The sequence below is a fragment of the Nannobrachium achirus genome (genome assembly GCF_963921795.1).
Source record: "Nannobrachium achirus genome assembly, chromosome: 19".
NCBI classification, from domain to species: domain Eukaryota; kingdom Metazoa; phylum Chordata; class Actinopteri; order Myctophiformes; family Myctophidae; genus Nannobrachium; species Nannobrachium achirus.
The window spans coordinates 40,568,742-40,586,876 of NC_137826.1; the positions used below are offsets into that span (position 1 = coordinate 40,568,742).

At 43.7% G+C, this 18,135-nt stretch overlaps 4 protein-coding genes across 4 annotated transcripts; 3 read left to right on the top strand and 1 right to left on the bottom strand.

The window, feature by feature from the left end:
• Positions 1-6,325: 6,325 nt before the first annotated feature.
• LOC308305041 (claudin-4-like) lies at positions 6,326-6,967 on the top strand (the record flags this gene model as incomplete). The annotated part of the gene is made up of 1 exon (XM_080749680.1): positions 6,326-6,967. One exon carries the CDS (start codon positions 6,326-6,328, stop codon positions 6,965-6,967), a length of 642 nt encoding a protein of 213 aa, XP_080605806.1.
• A 1,995-nt stretch (positions 6,968-8,962) lies between these two features.
• On the top strand, positions 8,963-9,598 carry LOC308305042 (claudin-4-like; the record flags this gene model as incomplete). The annotated part of the gene is made up of 1 exon (XM_080749681.1): positions 8,963-9,598. The coding sequence occupies one exon, from the start codon at positions 8,963-8,965 to the stop codon at positions 9,596-9,598; it is 636 nt and encodes a 211-aa protein (XP_080605807.1).
• Positions 9,599-10,875: 1,277 nt separating this feature from the next.
• On the bottom strand, positions 10,876-12,447 carry LOC308305043 (claudin-like protein ZF-A89; the record flags this gene model as incomplete). Its single annotated transcript, XM_080749682.1, has 1 exon — positions 10,876-12,447. One exon carries the CDS (start codon positions 12,445-12,447, stop codon positions 11,815-11,817), a length of 633 nt encoding a protein of 210 aa, XP_080605808.1. The 3' UTR covers positions 10,876-11,814.
• Positions 12,448-15,225: 2,778 nt separating this feature from the next.
• On the top strand, positions 15,226-16,716 carry LOC308305046 (claudin-like protein ZF-A89; the record flags this gene model as incomplete). The annotated part of the gene is made up of 2 exons (XM_080749686.1): positions 15,226-15,576; positions 16,432-16,716. Exons 1-2 carry the CDS (start codon positions 15,229-15,231, stop codon positions 16,714-16,716), a joined length of 633 nt encoding a protein of 210 aa, XP_080605812.1. The 5' UTR covers positions 15,226-15,228.
• Positions 16,717-18,135: the final 1,419 nt, after the last annotated feature.

The following is an 18,135-nucleotide window of genomic DNA, read 5'->3' on the forward strand; positions in this document are numbered from 1 at the left end:
ACCGGGATTCCCGGGAAGCGGGATTCCCGGGAAAAACGAACGTATTTAGCCTCCCGGGAAATGGCTTTGTTACCCGGGAATCCCGTAGGATGTTTTTTTCTTGCTAGAAATTGCTACTAATTACTAGAAAGGCCTACTACAGAGCAGAGGCAATTTGGCTGCATGTCACATTATCCTCGCCTCCTTTTTTAACAGGAAAAATATATCAGAATGCCCAATCCTGTCCTTCTAAAGCCCAACAAGGATCTGCAATACAACAATCCTAGCCCTGAAACAGGCTGGTCATATCATATGACCGTCATGTTTCAGGGCTACAATAATCCTGACAATTCCAATAACAAATGAATCTCTCTCTGACTCTCTCTTCTGGCCGATTCTCAGCATGAGTAGAAGTTTGGTTTGGCTATCATGGGAAGCGGTGGACGGAGAGTGCTGATCTACACGTCCCACATACTAGATAAACTTGTTGTTTGATTAAATATAACGTGGTGGCTCATTAATACTGTGTTCCGACAGTCCCTTTACCACTACAGAGACACAGCATAATATTCTGTAAGTAATAGCCAAGTTTTGTGTTCTATACCTTGCTTTCTTTGGGGTGAGCTATGAAGAATGATCTTGCAAACGTTATATCCCCCAAAATAAATATCCATGTAACTGTAGGTAGGCCTATGCAATGCTTTATAACGAGCCATTGAGGAACATTGTTTTTCCATTGGGAAGAGTTGTGCGTAGCCTTGTCCATCTCCCATTAAGCTTGATTAGGCTATAGTTTGTCGTGTGAGTGTTGTGTCATGCTGAAAATAGCCGATCTTCAAGCTCACATAGCGTCTAATCTACGAGGCATTGTGAGCTTACATATCAACTGTTTTCAAAGACACAAGGAAATTCAGACGATGGGCTATGCAATGTAGCCCCCAATAGGATCTATAATGAATTTCAGCTTGGTTAAAGGCACATTCCATGGTTTTAATTTAAAATTATTATTATTATTATTTTAACGGGAATTCCCGGGAAGCCCGGGAAAAGGCCTGAAAATTCCCGGGATTTAAAATTAGATATTTCCCGGAAAATCTTAAACACTATTCCACGCGCCATATTGCCTTTCCCAGTCTCAGCAGAGTATAGTTCTGGAGCAGCGGAGTATGGCCCTATCTTTCCCTAATAGGACTGACCGTGGGTAGCCACTGGGATGTAAGTCGGGACTTGATTAACCCCGGCTGGGTCACCTGGATGAGGGGTATGATGTTGCGAGACCCGAAACCCAGATGAGTTCAGCACATCACTGATGATACATCCCAGGTGCATCCATGTGATGTTTTTTCGATAAAGACTTGTCTTGGTCCAGTTTGATAGTCCAAATAGCAGATGCAGGTGCTCTTTTATGCTGGTTTTCAAAGAGGTTAGGGCATTATACTTTTTGATGGTGGTGTGGTTGGTAGGGCATTCCACAATTTGATAACAGTAGTACTAGTATGACGCCTCAGGGCGACAAGTGACCTCGCCCTAAAGGTAGAGGTTGCACCACAGTGATGTGGACTTCAGGGATATCAGGGATGTGAGTGTGACCATCAGGGATCTCCATATACAGTATGGGCATAAAAGGGATTTGTTCCCCTGGCATCACAGGGATCTCCATAGCTCCATATATGGGCATAAAAGGTATTTGTTCCCCTGGCATCACAGAGATCTCCATATCTCCATATATGGGCATAAAAGGGATTTGTTCCCCCTGGCATCACAGGGATCTCTCTAACAGGGCATCATTAATATTGATGACATCAGGGAACTCCATATATGGGCATAAAAGGGATTCTGTTAGTGTGACATCACAGTGAAGCCAGAGTGTGATGTCAGAGCGGCAAACCCATTCTGGTAGAGTTGTTCCCCTGACATCACAGTGACATCAGAGCATGGTGTCAGAGCGGCAAACCCATAGACCGTAAAAATGTGTACACGTCTACACGGACGGACGGATGGACGGACGGACGGACGGACGGACGGACGGACGGACGGACGGACGGACGGACGGACGCGGACAAGCTGTGACGTTTCTCATAGTAAACTGTGACCTTTGGTCACAATTAATTTATCCCCATTCCCCACCCTGAATCTGGGGGAATAAGATCAGTGGAGCTCCCTCTGGTGTTGTTCCTGTGGGTGTTTCTCACTCATAGCTATAAATTATAGGGACCACACAAGTAAGCAATGCTTACAAAATGTTGCAACACCCCTATCAAAGTTTAAAATGTCCATATCATTACTAACATAATCATTAGTAGCATTACCAGAGTGATGATCATGATGAATACTGGGAATGCTCACATAAAAACCACATGTATTTAACCTCATAGTGATAGCAGGAATTTGATCAAACACATTACTATTTACATGCTTTAAACCTTGAATGTATAATTGCGACCGTCAGGTCGCAGTTACTATCAAAACCTTGACCAGCTGTCCGTCAGTCCGTTTATCACGTGTCACATGTCACACTTTTGCCCTGCTCATATCTCCGGCTCCGCAACCGTTGCCCCGATCCATGCCAAATTTTGCACACACACTCCTTGCCTGCCAAACCACAACCTCCACCCATCAATTCTCACATGGCCCTCTTCTAGCGCCACCATGAGGCCAATTCTTACAAAACACATTTTTGGACACTGCTCCTACGAATTTTGCCCTAAAATCACACAAATCGGTACACACTTACCATCTACACTCATGTCATCAACATGAATCTGTCCCATTTAGCGCCTCCTTCAGTCCGATTTTTTAAAACACATTTTACAGATTTTGCCCTAAAATCACGTAAATTGGTACACAGTATGTCTACACTCATCTCACCAGTAAGACTCCCTAATCGGGAGATAAGCGACCGTAGGTGGCTTATCTCCACAAATAGGGCAAAAATTTGTTTTTCCAAAATCTTCCTGATCCATGTTGATGACATGAGTGTAGACATGCTGTGTAGTGATATTCGTGATTTTAGGGCAAAAACTGTAGGAGCAGTGTCCAAAAATGTGTTTTAAAAATTGGCCTGAAGGTGGCGCTAGAATAGGGCCATGTGAGAAATGAGGGGTGGGGTCTCCGCGTTTCCTTGGCGGACGAATAGGTACCGGCCCCGGCTCTCCCGGACGCTCCTAGCCCGAGTTACGGCATTTTATGTGCGCTGCAGTGGCAGGGGGTCCTCCACTGGGGGCGCCACCACTTTTGCATCCGTTCTGGAGCACCAGGAGTCGGTGGTCCCTGGGAATTCCCCGTGAGCAGCCCCGTTGGGGTGGTCATTTGGTCATTTTTGCACATTTGGTCATTTTTTACATCTGGGGGTTGTAGTTTGGCAGGCAAGGAGTGTGTGTGTAAAATCTGGCATGGATCGGGTCAACGGGTGCGGAGATATAAGCAGGGAAAAAGTGTGACGTGTGACGTGTGAGCACATTTGGTCATTTTTTACATCTGGGGGTCCCCCAGGGACCTGGGGGTCCCTGGGGCTCCGGGGGTCCTTGGAGGTTGTAGTTTGGCAGTCAAGGAGTGTGTGTGCAAAATTTGGCATGGATGGGGGCAACGGTTGTGGAGATATGAGCAGGGCAAAAGTGTGACGGACTCACTGACTCACTGACGTACAGACAGCCGGTGGAGGTTTTGGTAGTAAATGCGACCTACGGTCGCAATCAACATGGATCTGTCCCATAGGCCTATAGCGCCACCATCAGGCCGATTTTTTCAAACATATTTTTGGACACTGCACCTACACATTTTGCCCCAAAATCACGCTGCGACCTGACGGTCGCTTATCTCCCGATTAGGGAGTCTTACTGGTTCTATTTCGAGTCTTACTGGTTCTATTTCTCAGAAAATGCCCCTGTAGACTGAGATTTAGCACATCAACATGTCTTATTGAAACCAATGAGTGGATAGCCTGATTTCAGACTCAGCGCTGCAGTCCGCTCAGAGAGTGGGCGGGTCTATGGGCTGGAGCCAGGCAAATGAGTGGATGCTACATAGCTCCTTTAGCCAAGGTATAGACTAGCAAACATTCACAGGGGGAGAAAGAATAAATTAGAGCACTGTTATTTCTTTCTTTTTAGTTTTTTGAGCACATCAGTGTGTGTGCTCCTGTGTGTGTGTGTGTGTGTGTGTGTGTGTGTGTGTGTGTGTGTGTGTGCGTGTGCACGTGTGTGCGCGTGTGCGCGTGTGTGTGTGTGTGTGTGTGTGTGTGTGTGTGTGTGTCTCTTTGCGTTTTAGGCCTTATAACTCTGCATTCCTCACCATTGTCTGAGTTAATCTGTATGTGATGAAGTCAACACACTGTACTACAACCCTCCCTGCTGTAATGTTCCCCCTCTGGGCTTTGTTGTTGCCTGGTTTCACTCACTGAAAATACCACCACGTTTCGCCAAATGAAAAGGACCATTAGTAATAGCATTTTCTTACATAACAGAGGGCAGCCGGAGTAAATCGACATTTATTCCATAGCTGGTAACACTGTCACACTGTGTCACAGCGTGACCTCATTAAGCATATGACCATATTTGGTCACTCGTAGGTTTTCGGCGGGAGGAATTTGCATGTGAATGAGTGAGTCATGTCTGTTTTGCCCTGAGCTGAAACTGGAGAGGCGGCGGGGGGTGGTTGATGTTTGAGGAGTGGATATAGACAACAGACGTCTCTCCACCTGACCATGAATCATGCCGTTGCATCCTCAACGACATGAATCATATGCTCATACCAAGTTATAGCTTTACAATTTGCATTCGTTTTTATTTCTTCTTTCTTGACTCACTGTCTTAAATTTCTGTTTGGTCTAGCTAGTTAGCTAGATCTGTAGTTTAGTTTTTAAGCTTAGTTTTACTTAGGTTTTTATTCGTTTTAAGTGGGTTTTCTTTGTCAAGGGGCGAGATTCAACAAGGTCAGAAAAATAGCTAAACCAACAGATCTACAAGCTCACAATGTGTCGCAAAGTATTGTTTTATTGTTGTTTCGTTAGTTTTAGTTTGTTGTGATTTATTGTTCAACACTGTCTTGTCTGTATCGACACAAACTAGGAAACACACTTCCAATTGTTCAATAAACAATGACAAACAATGACAATGGGGTTGGGGGAGGGAAACAATGTAACGTGAGATCTGTGTGTCCCCAGTATAGCCGGGATTTTGGGATAAGACGTAGCCTAAGGCATGGACGAAAATAGGGCCCTGTGTCTAAAAAAGACTGGAGAATCAGGGAGTAAAAAGATGTATATTTTTACATGGCTGAGATACAGCACCATTTATTGGGACAGACAACTGGTTTTGAGTGATATGTGCATGAAAAATGAATAATGATTGACTGATTAAGCCGTTAAACATCCATCCAACAGAACCTAGCCGGTACACATCTCAGAGACAATGTCTGAGGAATGTCTAGGGATGCTTCTGCTGATGTGTGTTTTATGTGTCTTTTGGGTCAGCAGCACCCATCATACTATGAAAACGTTTGTATTGAGAGCATGCCCACATTGCCCAGTTCCCTTTTTTCAAGCTAAAACCGGATTTATATGAGGTGGGGAACACAAAACTAGTCTGGCATGACCAGACCAAACCCCAATGGAAACAAGAGCGCAAGGACTTTTTTGACGTAATCCTTTTAGACTAAGTGTTTTGTTAGCTGTTAGTACTCGTGCTGTTTTACATTTCTGTCTAATAAAATATTCAAGAAGTCAAAAACACACTCTCTTGCAGATTCATCTGGTTTCGAGTCTCAAACAAAACAAACTATAGTCAAGCCTCTGTATTGAAGCAGGTGGAGAGCAACTGTGGCTCAGAACAATTATTTAGGCATAATTATGTGTGCAGTGTGTATGAGTGCGTGCGTGCATGCGTGGGTGACAGGGTGCGTGCATGCGTGCGTGCGTGTGAGCGTGAGAGAGAGACACAGAGAGAGAGAGAGAGAGAGAGAGAGAGAGAGAGAGAGAGAGAGAGAGAGAGAGAGAGAGAGGGGTGGGATCGGAAGAGCAGGTTGCTGGTGATGGTTAGGTGCTTTTGCTCCATGGCTCCTCCCCACATGCAGATAAGATCATTATGTACCTGGTCTCCTCTGAGCCCTCCACCATTCTGCTGGCTGACTTTGACACACAACCTCTTCCTCCCATTGTTACACAGAGAAGGAGACAAAGAAACCACTGTCTTACGTCACTCCGAGAGGACAACAACAAACATCCGAGATTCGGCCACAACCTCACGGAGACCACCCTCTCAGGTCAAGCTTGACAGATAAAGAAGAACCAGTTTTTAAAACAAAGCCAGGGAAGACTCCACTGCAGCAGCAACAAACAGATCTACTCAAGATGGTGTCCGCCGGATTGCAAATGGTTGGCACGGCCCTGGGCATCCTGGGCTGGATCGGGGCCATCGTGGTGTGCGCCGTCCCCATGTGGAAGGTCTCCGCCTTCATAGGCAGCAACATCGTCACCTCGCAGACCATCTGGGAGGGCATCTGGATGAACTGCGTGGTGCAGAGCACGGGCCAGATGCAGTGCAAGGTCTACGACTCCCTGCTGGCGCTCAGCTCCGACCTGCAGGCCGCCCGGGCCCTCACCATCATCTCCATCATCGTGGGCATCTTCGCCATCCTGCTGGCCGTGGCCGGGGGGAAGTGCACCAACTGCGTGGGCGAGCCGAGGGCCAAGGCCAAGGTGGGCGTAGCGTCCGGCGTCATGTTTGTGGTGGCCGGCGTCCTGTGCCTGATCCCCGTGTGCTGGACGGCTCACACCATCGTCCGGAACTTCTACAGCCCTCTGACGATCGGCGCTCAGAAGAGGGAGCTGGGCGCGGCCCTCTACATCGGCTGGGGGGCAGCAGCGCTCATGCTGATCGGAGGGGGCATGCTCTGCTCCAACTGCCCCAAGGACGACGAGTCCCCTCAAGTCCGGTACAAGCAGGCCAGGTCTGACGTCTCAGCGCCTGCGTCTGGTAAAGACTATGTCTAAAAAAGACTGGAGAATCAGGGACTAAAAAGATGTATCTTTTTACATGGCTGAGATACAGCACCATTTATTGGGACAGACTTCGGGGTTTATATGATAACGTGATATGTGTAACGTCCTGATATCTCAGGGTGTCTGGAATCTCTCGATGCTGTTGTGCAAAGTATTCCTAGTTTTTACTGCTCATGGGAGAGGGTTATGAAGACAGAAGGGGCAAGAAATGAACCACACCCAAAGAATTGAATTTCTCTGTTTAAGCAATTTACGTTGTGTTATGTTTTTATTTTTGTACTATATTCTCCAACATTCTTTGCCTTTATAGTGAAAGGTTTTTCACATTCATTTTGGAATTACTGTATATTACCTTTTTACTATGTCTGTTTAGGCTGTTTCAATTAAGTGTCATCATGTCTATAAATAAATATTTTGTTTAAAAATCTGATATCATCTCTGCATTTTTATTTTTATTACACACTGTAGGCTATTTTTCACTGCTTTTTAGAAATCTTTCATTCTATCTTTTCATAAAAACACAGGATTATAGTTATTATTTGGACACATTTTTGTAGAAATATTTCCATTTATATATCAACAAGTATTTAAAATGTTTACAGTGCATACATACTATATCAAAGCATCATGCACCTGTTACCCTGTGGACAAACAGCGGTAGACATTTCGAGTTAAACGGCTTTTGAGATCATATGAAAGGTATCTATTGTGTGTTTTTCTGGTAGAGCAGGTCTAGGTGTGGCTGGCAGAGCAAAGCAGCATCACTGGTGCTTTGAAACCTGCCCTTGTTCAAACTGAGACTGGGAGACCGATCTCATTTCATTTGTTTGGAGAGCAAATATTTCAATTCCAGGCAATGTTGTTAGCTTTTCTTTGACCCTCTAATAGTTAAGTGGTGAGCAAGAAAGACAATATTATGCTAAAAGAAAAGAAAGAAATGTCAGGGTACATTTTTACACTCTTAGTATTAAATGAACACTCAGGAATTCACACAGTACAACACCTGTTAAATGGACAGGTGCGCTTCCTTGAGGGCAAAACAGAGTGTGTTGCAGCGCCATCTGTTGCACTATTGTGGGCACTGTTTTTTTTTTTTTTTTTTGCTGAAATGACAACCATGATTTTAAGGTTTAATTGTCAAATGCATGTTTTGTAAACTGTAAAACAGTTTTTAAACAGTTTGGGGCCATTGCATGCTGCTTTTAAACATTTATTCTTCTACAAATAAACGAAAGGAAAATGAAAAACATCTAAAATATATGTGGTATATATTTTTGTAGATATATTGAACACATTTAAAGCACATTAATTTGATGTTCTGTGCATGCTAGTGTTTGTGCGAGTTCTCTCGTGCACATGTTTGTGTGTATGTGATGTCTTACTGACTCACATGCACGTACACGCACACGCACACGCACGCACGCACGCACGCACGCACGCACGCACACACACACACACACACACACACACACACACACACACACAGGTGAAGGAGACAGGTGCTGGGCATACCGGTATTGTTCCCAGGGGTGAGAGAGTATAGCTTGTGGTACCAAGGCTTAAATGTGTGTGAACAATGAAGACAAGAGGGATAGACTGGCCTCGGGATATCCAGTGTCAGCTTTCCCCTTTTGTTTGTTCAGCAGCATAGAAACCCCACCCTGAAAGTTTTGAACTATAGCAGGATTCTGTTATCCTCTTATCCTCTTACAGCCAGAGCTCCACAGCATCACAAATTTGAGTATCACTGCCAAGCGAACACTCCCTCCGCAAGGTCCGAAGGTTGAACAGTTGACACGCAGACTTCCGTAACTGAGCACAAATTGCCAGCTTCGAACCTGTCCGAGGTGTATTTGACTCATTCAAATCTCAAAAAGAGCTGGACCTGAGTGCACCGCAGGACCAATTCTCTTCTCTCCTCCTGGCAGCAGCGACGTTCGAGCAACAACAGACGCAGCAGCAGAAACCGCAACCGCAGGTTCGACCATGGTTTCTCAGGGCCTCCAGCTCATGGGCGTGCTCATGGCCTTCATCGGCTGGATAGGCACCATCATCACCTGCGCCATGCCCATGTGGAGGGTCACCGCCTTTGTCGGGGCCAACATCGTCACGGCGCAGGTCATTTGGGAGGGCCTGTGGATGAACTGCGTGGTTCAGAGCACGGGCCAGATGCAGTGCAAGGTCTACGACTCCATGCTGGCCCTGCCGCAGGACCTGCAGGCCGCCCGGGCCATGGTCATCATCTCGGTGATCGTGGGGGTGTTCGGCGTCCTGATGGCCGTGGTCGGCGGAAAGTGCACCAACTGCATGGAAGACGAGTCGGCCAAGGCCAAGGCCTGCATCGTGTCAGGGGTGATCTTCATCATCGCCGCCCTGCTCATCATCATCCCCGTGTCGTGGTCGGCCCACGCCGTCATCAGGGACTTCTACAACCCCCTGGTGGTGGCGGCGCAGAGGAGGGAGCTGGGGGCCGCGCTCTACATCGGCTGGGGGTCCTCCGGGCTGCTGCTGCTCGGAGGAGGGCTGCTCTGCAACAACTGCCCCCCCAAGGATAACAGGCCCTACGTCGCTGCCAAGTTCGCCCCGGTCAGGACGGTATCCTCGCATATGGACTATGTGTGAGTGTTTTTTTCCACCAGGGCTGCTGCGGCTGACGAACAGCAGTAATACATGAAGCCTTTAAAATAGGACTTGAGAGTCTGCTTTAATCGTGTTTTTAAGATCCAGGGTGTGTTTGGTTTAACCACTTTAACCCTGGTGTCCGCATTTTTGTGCATGTCATTATGAACATTTTTATAAAAAATTATAAACGATTATAAAAGATCTGCAATAGTCAGTCACACAGTCACGATGTGAGTTTGAAGATCTGCTACATGTACTTTCTCTATTTGTTGTATGACAAAGTATATAAGGCTTAAGTGGTTACAGTCTATCGCTGAAGAATGATGATCATATGCCATTTTCAGAATTTGAATTCATGTAATCACGTTAAAACTTGACACGCTTTATTGCCACATTTGCAATTTAAAACAATACAGTTAAGCTGAATATTTACTTAACATGGAAAGCATTTAGATATTTCTATTTCTTCACTATAATATCAAAGAAATATCTTCGATATTATAGTGAATAAATAGACACAATAGACACTATGATATTATTATAGTGTCTATAATGCATTCGATTTTAGACACTGGTTGTCAGTAAACTCTGTATACAGTTCAATGTGGAGATAACTCAAAGTTACTTACTTAATCCTAAACTTCTCTCATAGACTGGCTCCTAGTCAAAAAGCCGTGAAATATTGTGAAACAAATTCTTTTTAAGTTGATAATAAAATGCTGGACAGAATTGTCAGAAAATGGTGGTAAACAAAGGTGAAACTAAAACCGTTTCATACATCTACACTTTCCAAGCTGCTAGGACACATGTGTACAGACAACTATTCTATTGTCAGATGTTTCTTTTCCTAATTCTTTGTCCAAGATGTCTTTTCTTTTTTATGAATTGCTATATTTTATGCATTTTGTAACATAGTTGATTGATTAAATACACTGTAACAGAAATATTAGCCTATATGTGAATAGTAAAATAAAGTCCTAATTTTGTTAAGGCATGTTTGGAAACTATATTTGTGTACACATTTTGTTCATATATCCTCCATGATATACTATGAACTTATTATTCACTTTGCTCTCATGTGAGAACGTTTTGTACGTTAAAATGATCTTTTATTCAGTAAACTACAGTATGATTCTGCAGTTTGACTTGATAAGTTTGTATGTTGTAATAAAAGTAAAAACATGTAACGTAAGCTGTATTTCCTTTAATGCACAAATTGCACATCACTCCTCGCTGACATTGCATGATAAGGCTCTCTGGAATTCAGGGGAGTAACTTGAGTCCCAAGAGAATTTCTCAGGCCAAGCGAGGTTGGGATGTTTGCCATGGTGTAATCAACAGCCCCCGTGTAAAGACATTCATTTACAGTTACTTTTCTTGAGCGAGACACAGCCACAGCCAGGGACAATGGCATGATGTGCACTTTTGTGCGGTCATGGATACATGTTGCCGAGGAACGGTTATTACATGTCCAAAGCCTTCGAACTGCCCTGTGCTAGCACATCTGCCAAGTCTGTCAGGTTGATGTAAGCGTCCAATTGTGTTGTCTTTTTGTGTCCATAGACATCCTTTTGAGACCAGTCTGACAGGTAAATGAATAGGTTAAGCTTTGATTTAAACACTGTATAGGCTGACGTCTCACTTGCCAACAAGATGCGTTCATGTGAGATAAGTTCATGTGAATATAAATTAAGCCTCTTTCTCACTTTTAAGTACGATGAGTCATCTTGCTTCTTGGCCCTTCAATTATTGTAACAAAAGAGATCAGGCCTATTGAATAAAACAGGCCTTCTGTCAAAAATACAGTTTATTTATTTCCCGTGAAAAATAGAACATTAACTCATACAATACTGTATGAACAACTCAGACCGCTTCAATATTCTTAAGTGTTTTTGTGGTACAATTAACACAGAAACATTAGGCTAAATACTGACCATAGTACTTGAAACACATCAGAATTGTAACACAATGTCAAAAGCTGAATTTAAGTGTAATCCTGCATCCTCACATGACATGACCTCAACGCCCGTTGTCTATATGTAAAACAACACAAGGCTACATACACTGTTAGTCAACAAAGTTATTCACTCATACACAAACTCAAACACGGTTCAATACACAACAGATTTCTACATACAGCATTGTCAGAGATATTCTTTAAAAACAGAAAGAGAGAAAAGTCTTTGTTCATCACCGCAAATGTCTAAAACACAAACTCAAACAAACTCCTTCCCTGGAGTGGTGGATTTTGGCGCTGCATATTTTGCTCCATTGTAACGGTCTCCCCTCGATGGGCATTGACAGCAGAGCATAGCGCCACCGACCAGCAGCAGTCCAGACGCGCCCCATCCGATGTACAAGCAGGCGCCCAGCTCCCTCCTCTGCGCGTCGTTAACCATGGGGTTGTAGAAGTCCTTTATGATGGTGTTAGCGGGCAGACACACTGTAACCAGACACAGCGCTCCGCTCAGGAGGAAGAAGAGCCCCGCGGAAATGGCCACCCTGGCCTTCGCCGACCGGTCGCCGACGCACGTGGTGCATTTCCCGCCCACCACCGAGAGGAGAAGGGCGAACAGCGAGAACAGGATGGCGATGACCACCATGGCGCGGGCGGCTTGGAGATCGGGAGGCAACGCCAGCAGAGAGTCGTAGACCTTGCACTGCATCTGGCCTGTGCTCTGCACCACGCACGTCATCCAGAGTCCTTCCCAGATGGTCTGAGCGACCACGATGTTGTTGCCAATGAACGCTGACACTTTCCACATAGGTAGGATGCAGATGGTGATGTTCCCCACCCATCCCAGCACCGCCAGCCCCACTCCTAGAATCTGAAGTCCTAAAGATGCCATGTTGTTGTTGCTTGCCTTTTCTCCTCTCTCCCTCTGTGCTCTACTGAAAGTCACCGGCTGAACCAAGTCTCAAAATGTGGGGAACTTTTAAACCCAGAATCCCCCCTGGCCCCCCTCCGTCCTCTGGGTGGGCTTTGGCTCTGCTGCTCTGTGTGCACATCCATCAATTTGCCCTTGAGATCACAGATGGTCCTCCCCTTCACATGAGCTGTGCGGAGGCAACCATCATAACTCTGTTTCATCTGTTTCATTCACATAAAAGACATTTTGAACTTTGACATGCAGTAAAAAAAAAAGTAAAAGTAAAAAAAAAAGATTCTGTGAAAGGGCTAAGTCTTTCAGTCAGCAGACCTTTATCATGGCAAACAGCCAAAATGATAAATGTATGTAACACTTTATTACAAAGCACTTTACATAGATTGTGCATTACATTCACCTATTCTCACACATATTCATATACCGATGTTGGAGGAAACCATCTAAGCGATCCAAATTGACATCTGGGGAAATTACTGTATAGGGTTCTTGCTCAATGACATTTCAACACTAACTCTGGGGGAGCAAGTGATCGAACTGGGAACCTTGCGGTTCTCCATCTGGCTGCTCTACCGGCTACTCTAACCCTGAACCACTGCCTACGCAGTTAACAGATAACCCATCGTACACCATCAGAGTTAAATTAAACACTTATAACTGATCTAACTTTTGACGTTTGAAGGATCAGTGACTGACTGACTGTAAATCTGTCTTCATTACCTCCACATTCCCTGTCAGCACTGTTGAAAATTACCTGAAAACTTCTAGTGACTTAAAACTAAAAGTTCTTTTGGCGTGTGTGTTATTTTGTCCAATATGTATGGTAGTAGAGTACATTAACATAATGTTACTCACAACTGTGGTGGTTGTATTGGTCTCCCTGCCCCTCTATGGATACAAAGATCTTTTGTCTGGTTTGATATGACTGGTTGACAAGTGCACTACCTGAAGGAGAAAGCCACTAGCTAAAAGAATTAATAAAAAATGCTTGAATCTTGGATATGAAAGTTATGTATAACGACTTAAACCCCAGCCTCCATATTCTGAGGAAAATCTTTGCTGAAAATAAACAATCTACAAGCTCATAATGCAACGCATTGTGAATGATAACTTAGAATAAACAAGGATATGCTTTAAATAAGTAATAAAAGAAGCAACATGGAATCAGGCTTTCTTAATAATAAGGGTAATAATTATAATAATAATAATAATAATCTGTTTTAACTTGAGCTTAATTGCACAGGAGAGACAAGGTGGTTACAGCATAAAATATTCTCTACTGGTAATACAAAATCTTCCCCGATATACGGTAACAAACATTTAATCTTTCATTATTAACCCCACCCCTCAATACAATATCTACATGAACAGGGGCGGTGCTCCTCTCTGTGGCAAGGTTGTCTGTGCTGAGGCATTGTGTATATAGGCCCTACTGTAGTCACAACTTTCATGGTGGAGAAAGAGTAGGCCAGGGAGCAATGACATCTTATATGGACAGTTACAGATCTGTCCTGTTACTGGCCTGGTGTAGTGGTCCAAGCATCTAGGCTGGTAATTCAATCTGACATGTTGAGGGTTTCGAGTCCCGATTCCGACAAACTTTGCTGCGTGCCACCTGGTGTCACCAGGGGAGTCAATTGGGTATGGCAGGGGTATGCAGCTGCCATACCCTGGGTCCAGGGGGGAAAATAAAAGTTACCTTTAAATATAAATCCATGAATGTCTCTTTGTGTATCTGTGATGGTTATTATGTTGTTGAATTACAGTAAATACAAATGCAAAATTTAACAAAATGGTCACTTCAACAAGTATATTAATTATATTCTCTTCAACAAGTATATTAATTATATTCTCCACACTTTTATTCTCCCCATCTTGACAAAATGGTATATTCCCAGGTTCTGTAGGTCAGCTGCACAGGTGCAATTCATGTGGCACGTTTACTAACATGCTAGTTTAGCTGCACTTGAACAACAATTCCAGGCTGCCATATCCAGCCCAATAAACCGTAGAAACCTGTGTAAAAAACTGTCAAAACTCGTTTTTTTCAGACATTGTGCATGGAAATAGCCGATCTACATGCTCACAAGATCTGCTATTTTCACAATAGAACCGTGTTATACAAAATGTAATGCCTCTTTTCCATGAGGACTTCCATCTTTGCCATACCCTAGCTTTTGCTGAACTGACGCCACTGGGTGTCACCCCCATCTCTCTCCCCATTTCCTGTCAACCTACTGTATACCTATCAATAAAGACATAAAAATCCCCAAAAAGTATTAAAGGCACTATGAGGGACTCTGGTCAACCAAATGTAGGGTTTAAGTGGTATATTAGATATTCAAACTTTGAATCTGTGATGTAAACTTCAACCACTTAACTTTAGTTGCACCATTAACACAATTAACCTATGTTGACGCTGCCATACTGTATTGTTTTCCAGACAACCCTCATCATGGAATCGTATGACACAACAAACAAAGGAGGACTCACATCAATTCCTTTGCTACAGAGTACCCCTCCCCCATACATGTCACAAGAGCAGTGTGTGCTAGCTAGATGGAACTGCATGGATGGGCTGTTAACTCACACAGGTGCTGTCAATTAGTCAATTTGAAACATCCAATCAGGATCAGCAAGTGGGTATAAATGCTTCAGGGAAGCTATCTGTGAAACAGTGTGTTCTTGGTGTTTGTTGGGGTCATCAAGTTTTGCAGTTGTTTTGTTCCTCTCGAGTCAAACACAATGGCGTCAGCTGGCCTTCAGATGTGCGGCATGCTCCTGGCAATCATCGGGTTCCTTGGTGATATCATCGTTTGTGCTCTGCCCATGTGGAAAGTGTCTGCCTTCATCGGGAGCAACATAGTGACCGCGCAGACCTACTGGGAGGGCCTGTGGATGACTTGTGTCAAGCAGAGCACAGGCCAGATGCAGTGCAAGGTGTATGACTCCATGCTGGCCCTGCCCCGGGATCTCCAAGCAGCCAGAGCTCTGATTATCATCTCCATCCTGGTTGGCGTGATGGGACTCTTCCTGGCCATCTCTGGGGGGAAGTGCACCAACTGCATTGAGGACGATGGAGCCAAGAACAAGGTAGCAGTGGTGTAAAATAACTATACTTACTCGATTACTGTACTTAAGTGCAGTTTTGAGGTATTTGTACTTGAGTATTTACAATGTCCAGTACTTGTAGGCTACTCCATTGTAGGCTACTTCATTACATCTCAGAAAAGTGTCTTTTACTCAACTATTTGATCTTAGTTACTAGTTGTAGATTTGATTATTACAAACATACACTAACCACTTAAGCCCTAAATACATTTTGGCCATTGAAACAAGCTTGTGATGTGATGCATTGTGAGCTTGTAGATCTGCCATTTTCAAGATTTTTATACATTTGAAAATTTGAAATGGGACATTCTGCATAATGAGTACTTTTGATGCAAATACTTGTACAAGTAAAATTTTAATTGGATTGGTTTGTGCAGGAAACTGCTCCATTCCCACTGAAATGCATTGGTGGAATCAGGAATAACCTCTTGTAGGTAGTTTGGCGTGACCCTTTGGGCTACGTCACACCAAACTACACGAGTGGATTCCCAATTCCGTCAATTCATTTTAATTGAGAATGGAGTGTTTTTTGCAGAAAAACTCTACTGGCCGGAAACTACTCTATTCCCTCTGAAATGCATTGGCGGAATCATTTATACCCTCTTGTAGGTAGTTTGGGGTACGTCACACCAACTACATGAGTGTATTCGTGATTCCGCCAATGCATTTCAATGGGAATGGAGCGGTTTCCTGCCTAGTGGAATTCTGAAAAACGTCATTGAAATGCATTGGCAGACTCAGGAATCAACTTATCGGTAGTTTGGTGAGACCTTACTTGTACATTGTAGTATTGATACTTGACTTGAGTAAACATTTTGATTATTTTTCCACTCTAAGGTAGCCATCACCGCTGGGGTGTTCTTCATCGTTGCTGGTGTCCTGATGCTGATCCCCGTGTCATGGTCTGCCAACACTGTCATCCGGGACTTCTACAACCCCGTCATGGTAAACGCCCAGCGGCGAGAGCTGGGTGCTGCCCTCTTCATCGGCTGGGGATGTGCAGGTCTCTTCCTGATGGGTGGGGGGCTCCTGTGTTGCCAGTGCCCCAAGAACAAGGAGAGGGGATATGCTGTGAAATATTCTGCCCCCCGCTCAGCAGCTAGTGGGGGAGCCTATGTCTAGCATCCAGTTCTTTTTTTCAGTGTCTGTCTGGAAAACTGAAGACGAAGGTAGCTCAGCCAAAATAGACACTGACTTTCGAAAGGAACACTTTACTTTTTATTTATTTTTTTCTTAATCAATTTTATGCTGTTTTCAAATGATTTGCCTATTTTTAAATGTCTTGTGATTGCTTTTATTTTGATTGCTTTATGGAATAAACTACACTTCTTAACTTAATCTGGTTTCCTTCCCCTTTTGTGATATGTCTATGGTGTCCATATGTGACAATGAGGTTATTGGGTCACAGGGATGTTGGCTTCAGGATTTGTAGGAGGGATTTTCTTTTTACTTGGTTCCTGGTTGGCAGAAAGTACACTCCTGGTCATATTACATTACTTGAAGGACAACTTTAGTTTTTTACAACAAGGGTTCATATTTTAGATTGTAATTAGAGAAAAGAAAAAGTGAGTGTTAAAATGTTTTCATTCGCTTCGTTCTATTGTTTTATCGCGTTTACCGTGCTAAAATGTGGGGCATGCGTACGCATGGGGGTGGGGGCATGCGTACAAGTGGCTAAATATGTATTTTTAGACACAATAAGCCAGCAGTTTCTTTATTGCTATTTACAGTAACACTTCTAGCCCCCATAGGTCACATCCAACCATGAAAAGTTGCGTTGTATCTTGGGAATGGGCTTATTCTGTGTAAAATGACATATTTAGCCACTTGTATGCATGCCCCAACCACTGACATAAGAATCTCTAAAACAATAGAAAGAAGAACATGAAATCAATTTAACACTCATCTTTTATATTCTTTAATTGCAATCTAAAATATGAACCCTTGTTGTAAAAAACTAAAGTTGTCCTTTAAAGGCTGGGCAATATATCAAATTTACCTTGATCGAGGTATATACTGACTATGGTATAACACACACTATGCATGCAAAAAAGCAGTCCATCTGTAACCAGGTGGTTCATCTCAATTGTTGGAAAATGGCAATGAGGCATTTAATTTCATATGTACTGACTGTACAATGGGTATGCCATTCATGTGGGTTAGGCAGGCAGTGGATCTAAAGCAGAAAAACGGCAATTTTTACTAAAATGAGTATCGAGGTTTTTCCTAAATCACCCAGCCTTGACTAAGTTGGTCCTAAATCTAAATTTTCTTTAGGTCATTTTTCTTTGTCAAAATGACTGATCTACAAGCTCCATTGTTCTGTGACTGGCTAGCTTCACTTTAACCCATTTTGACCTGAGGCTGTTTTAAAATGCCTTCTAAAACTTGACAAGGTTTTCTGAAAACCTTCAAATGAAAAATTACTTTCATGGCAAATGCTAGACCCAGAGCTGGCACCTGGTTTGAAAAGTAACATCGGTGGGGCTTTTGATATGGGATAAGTTGTTGAAATGTATGTTTCCCTTCCAAATGTGGGCT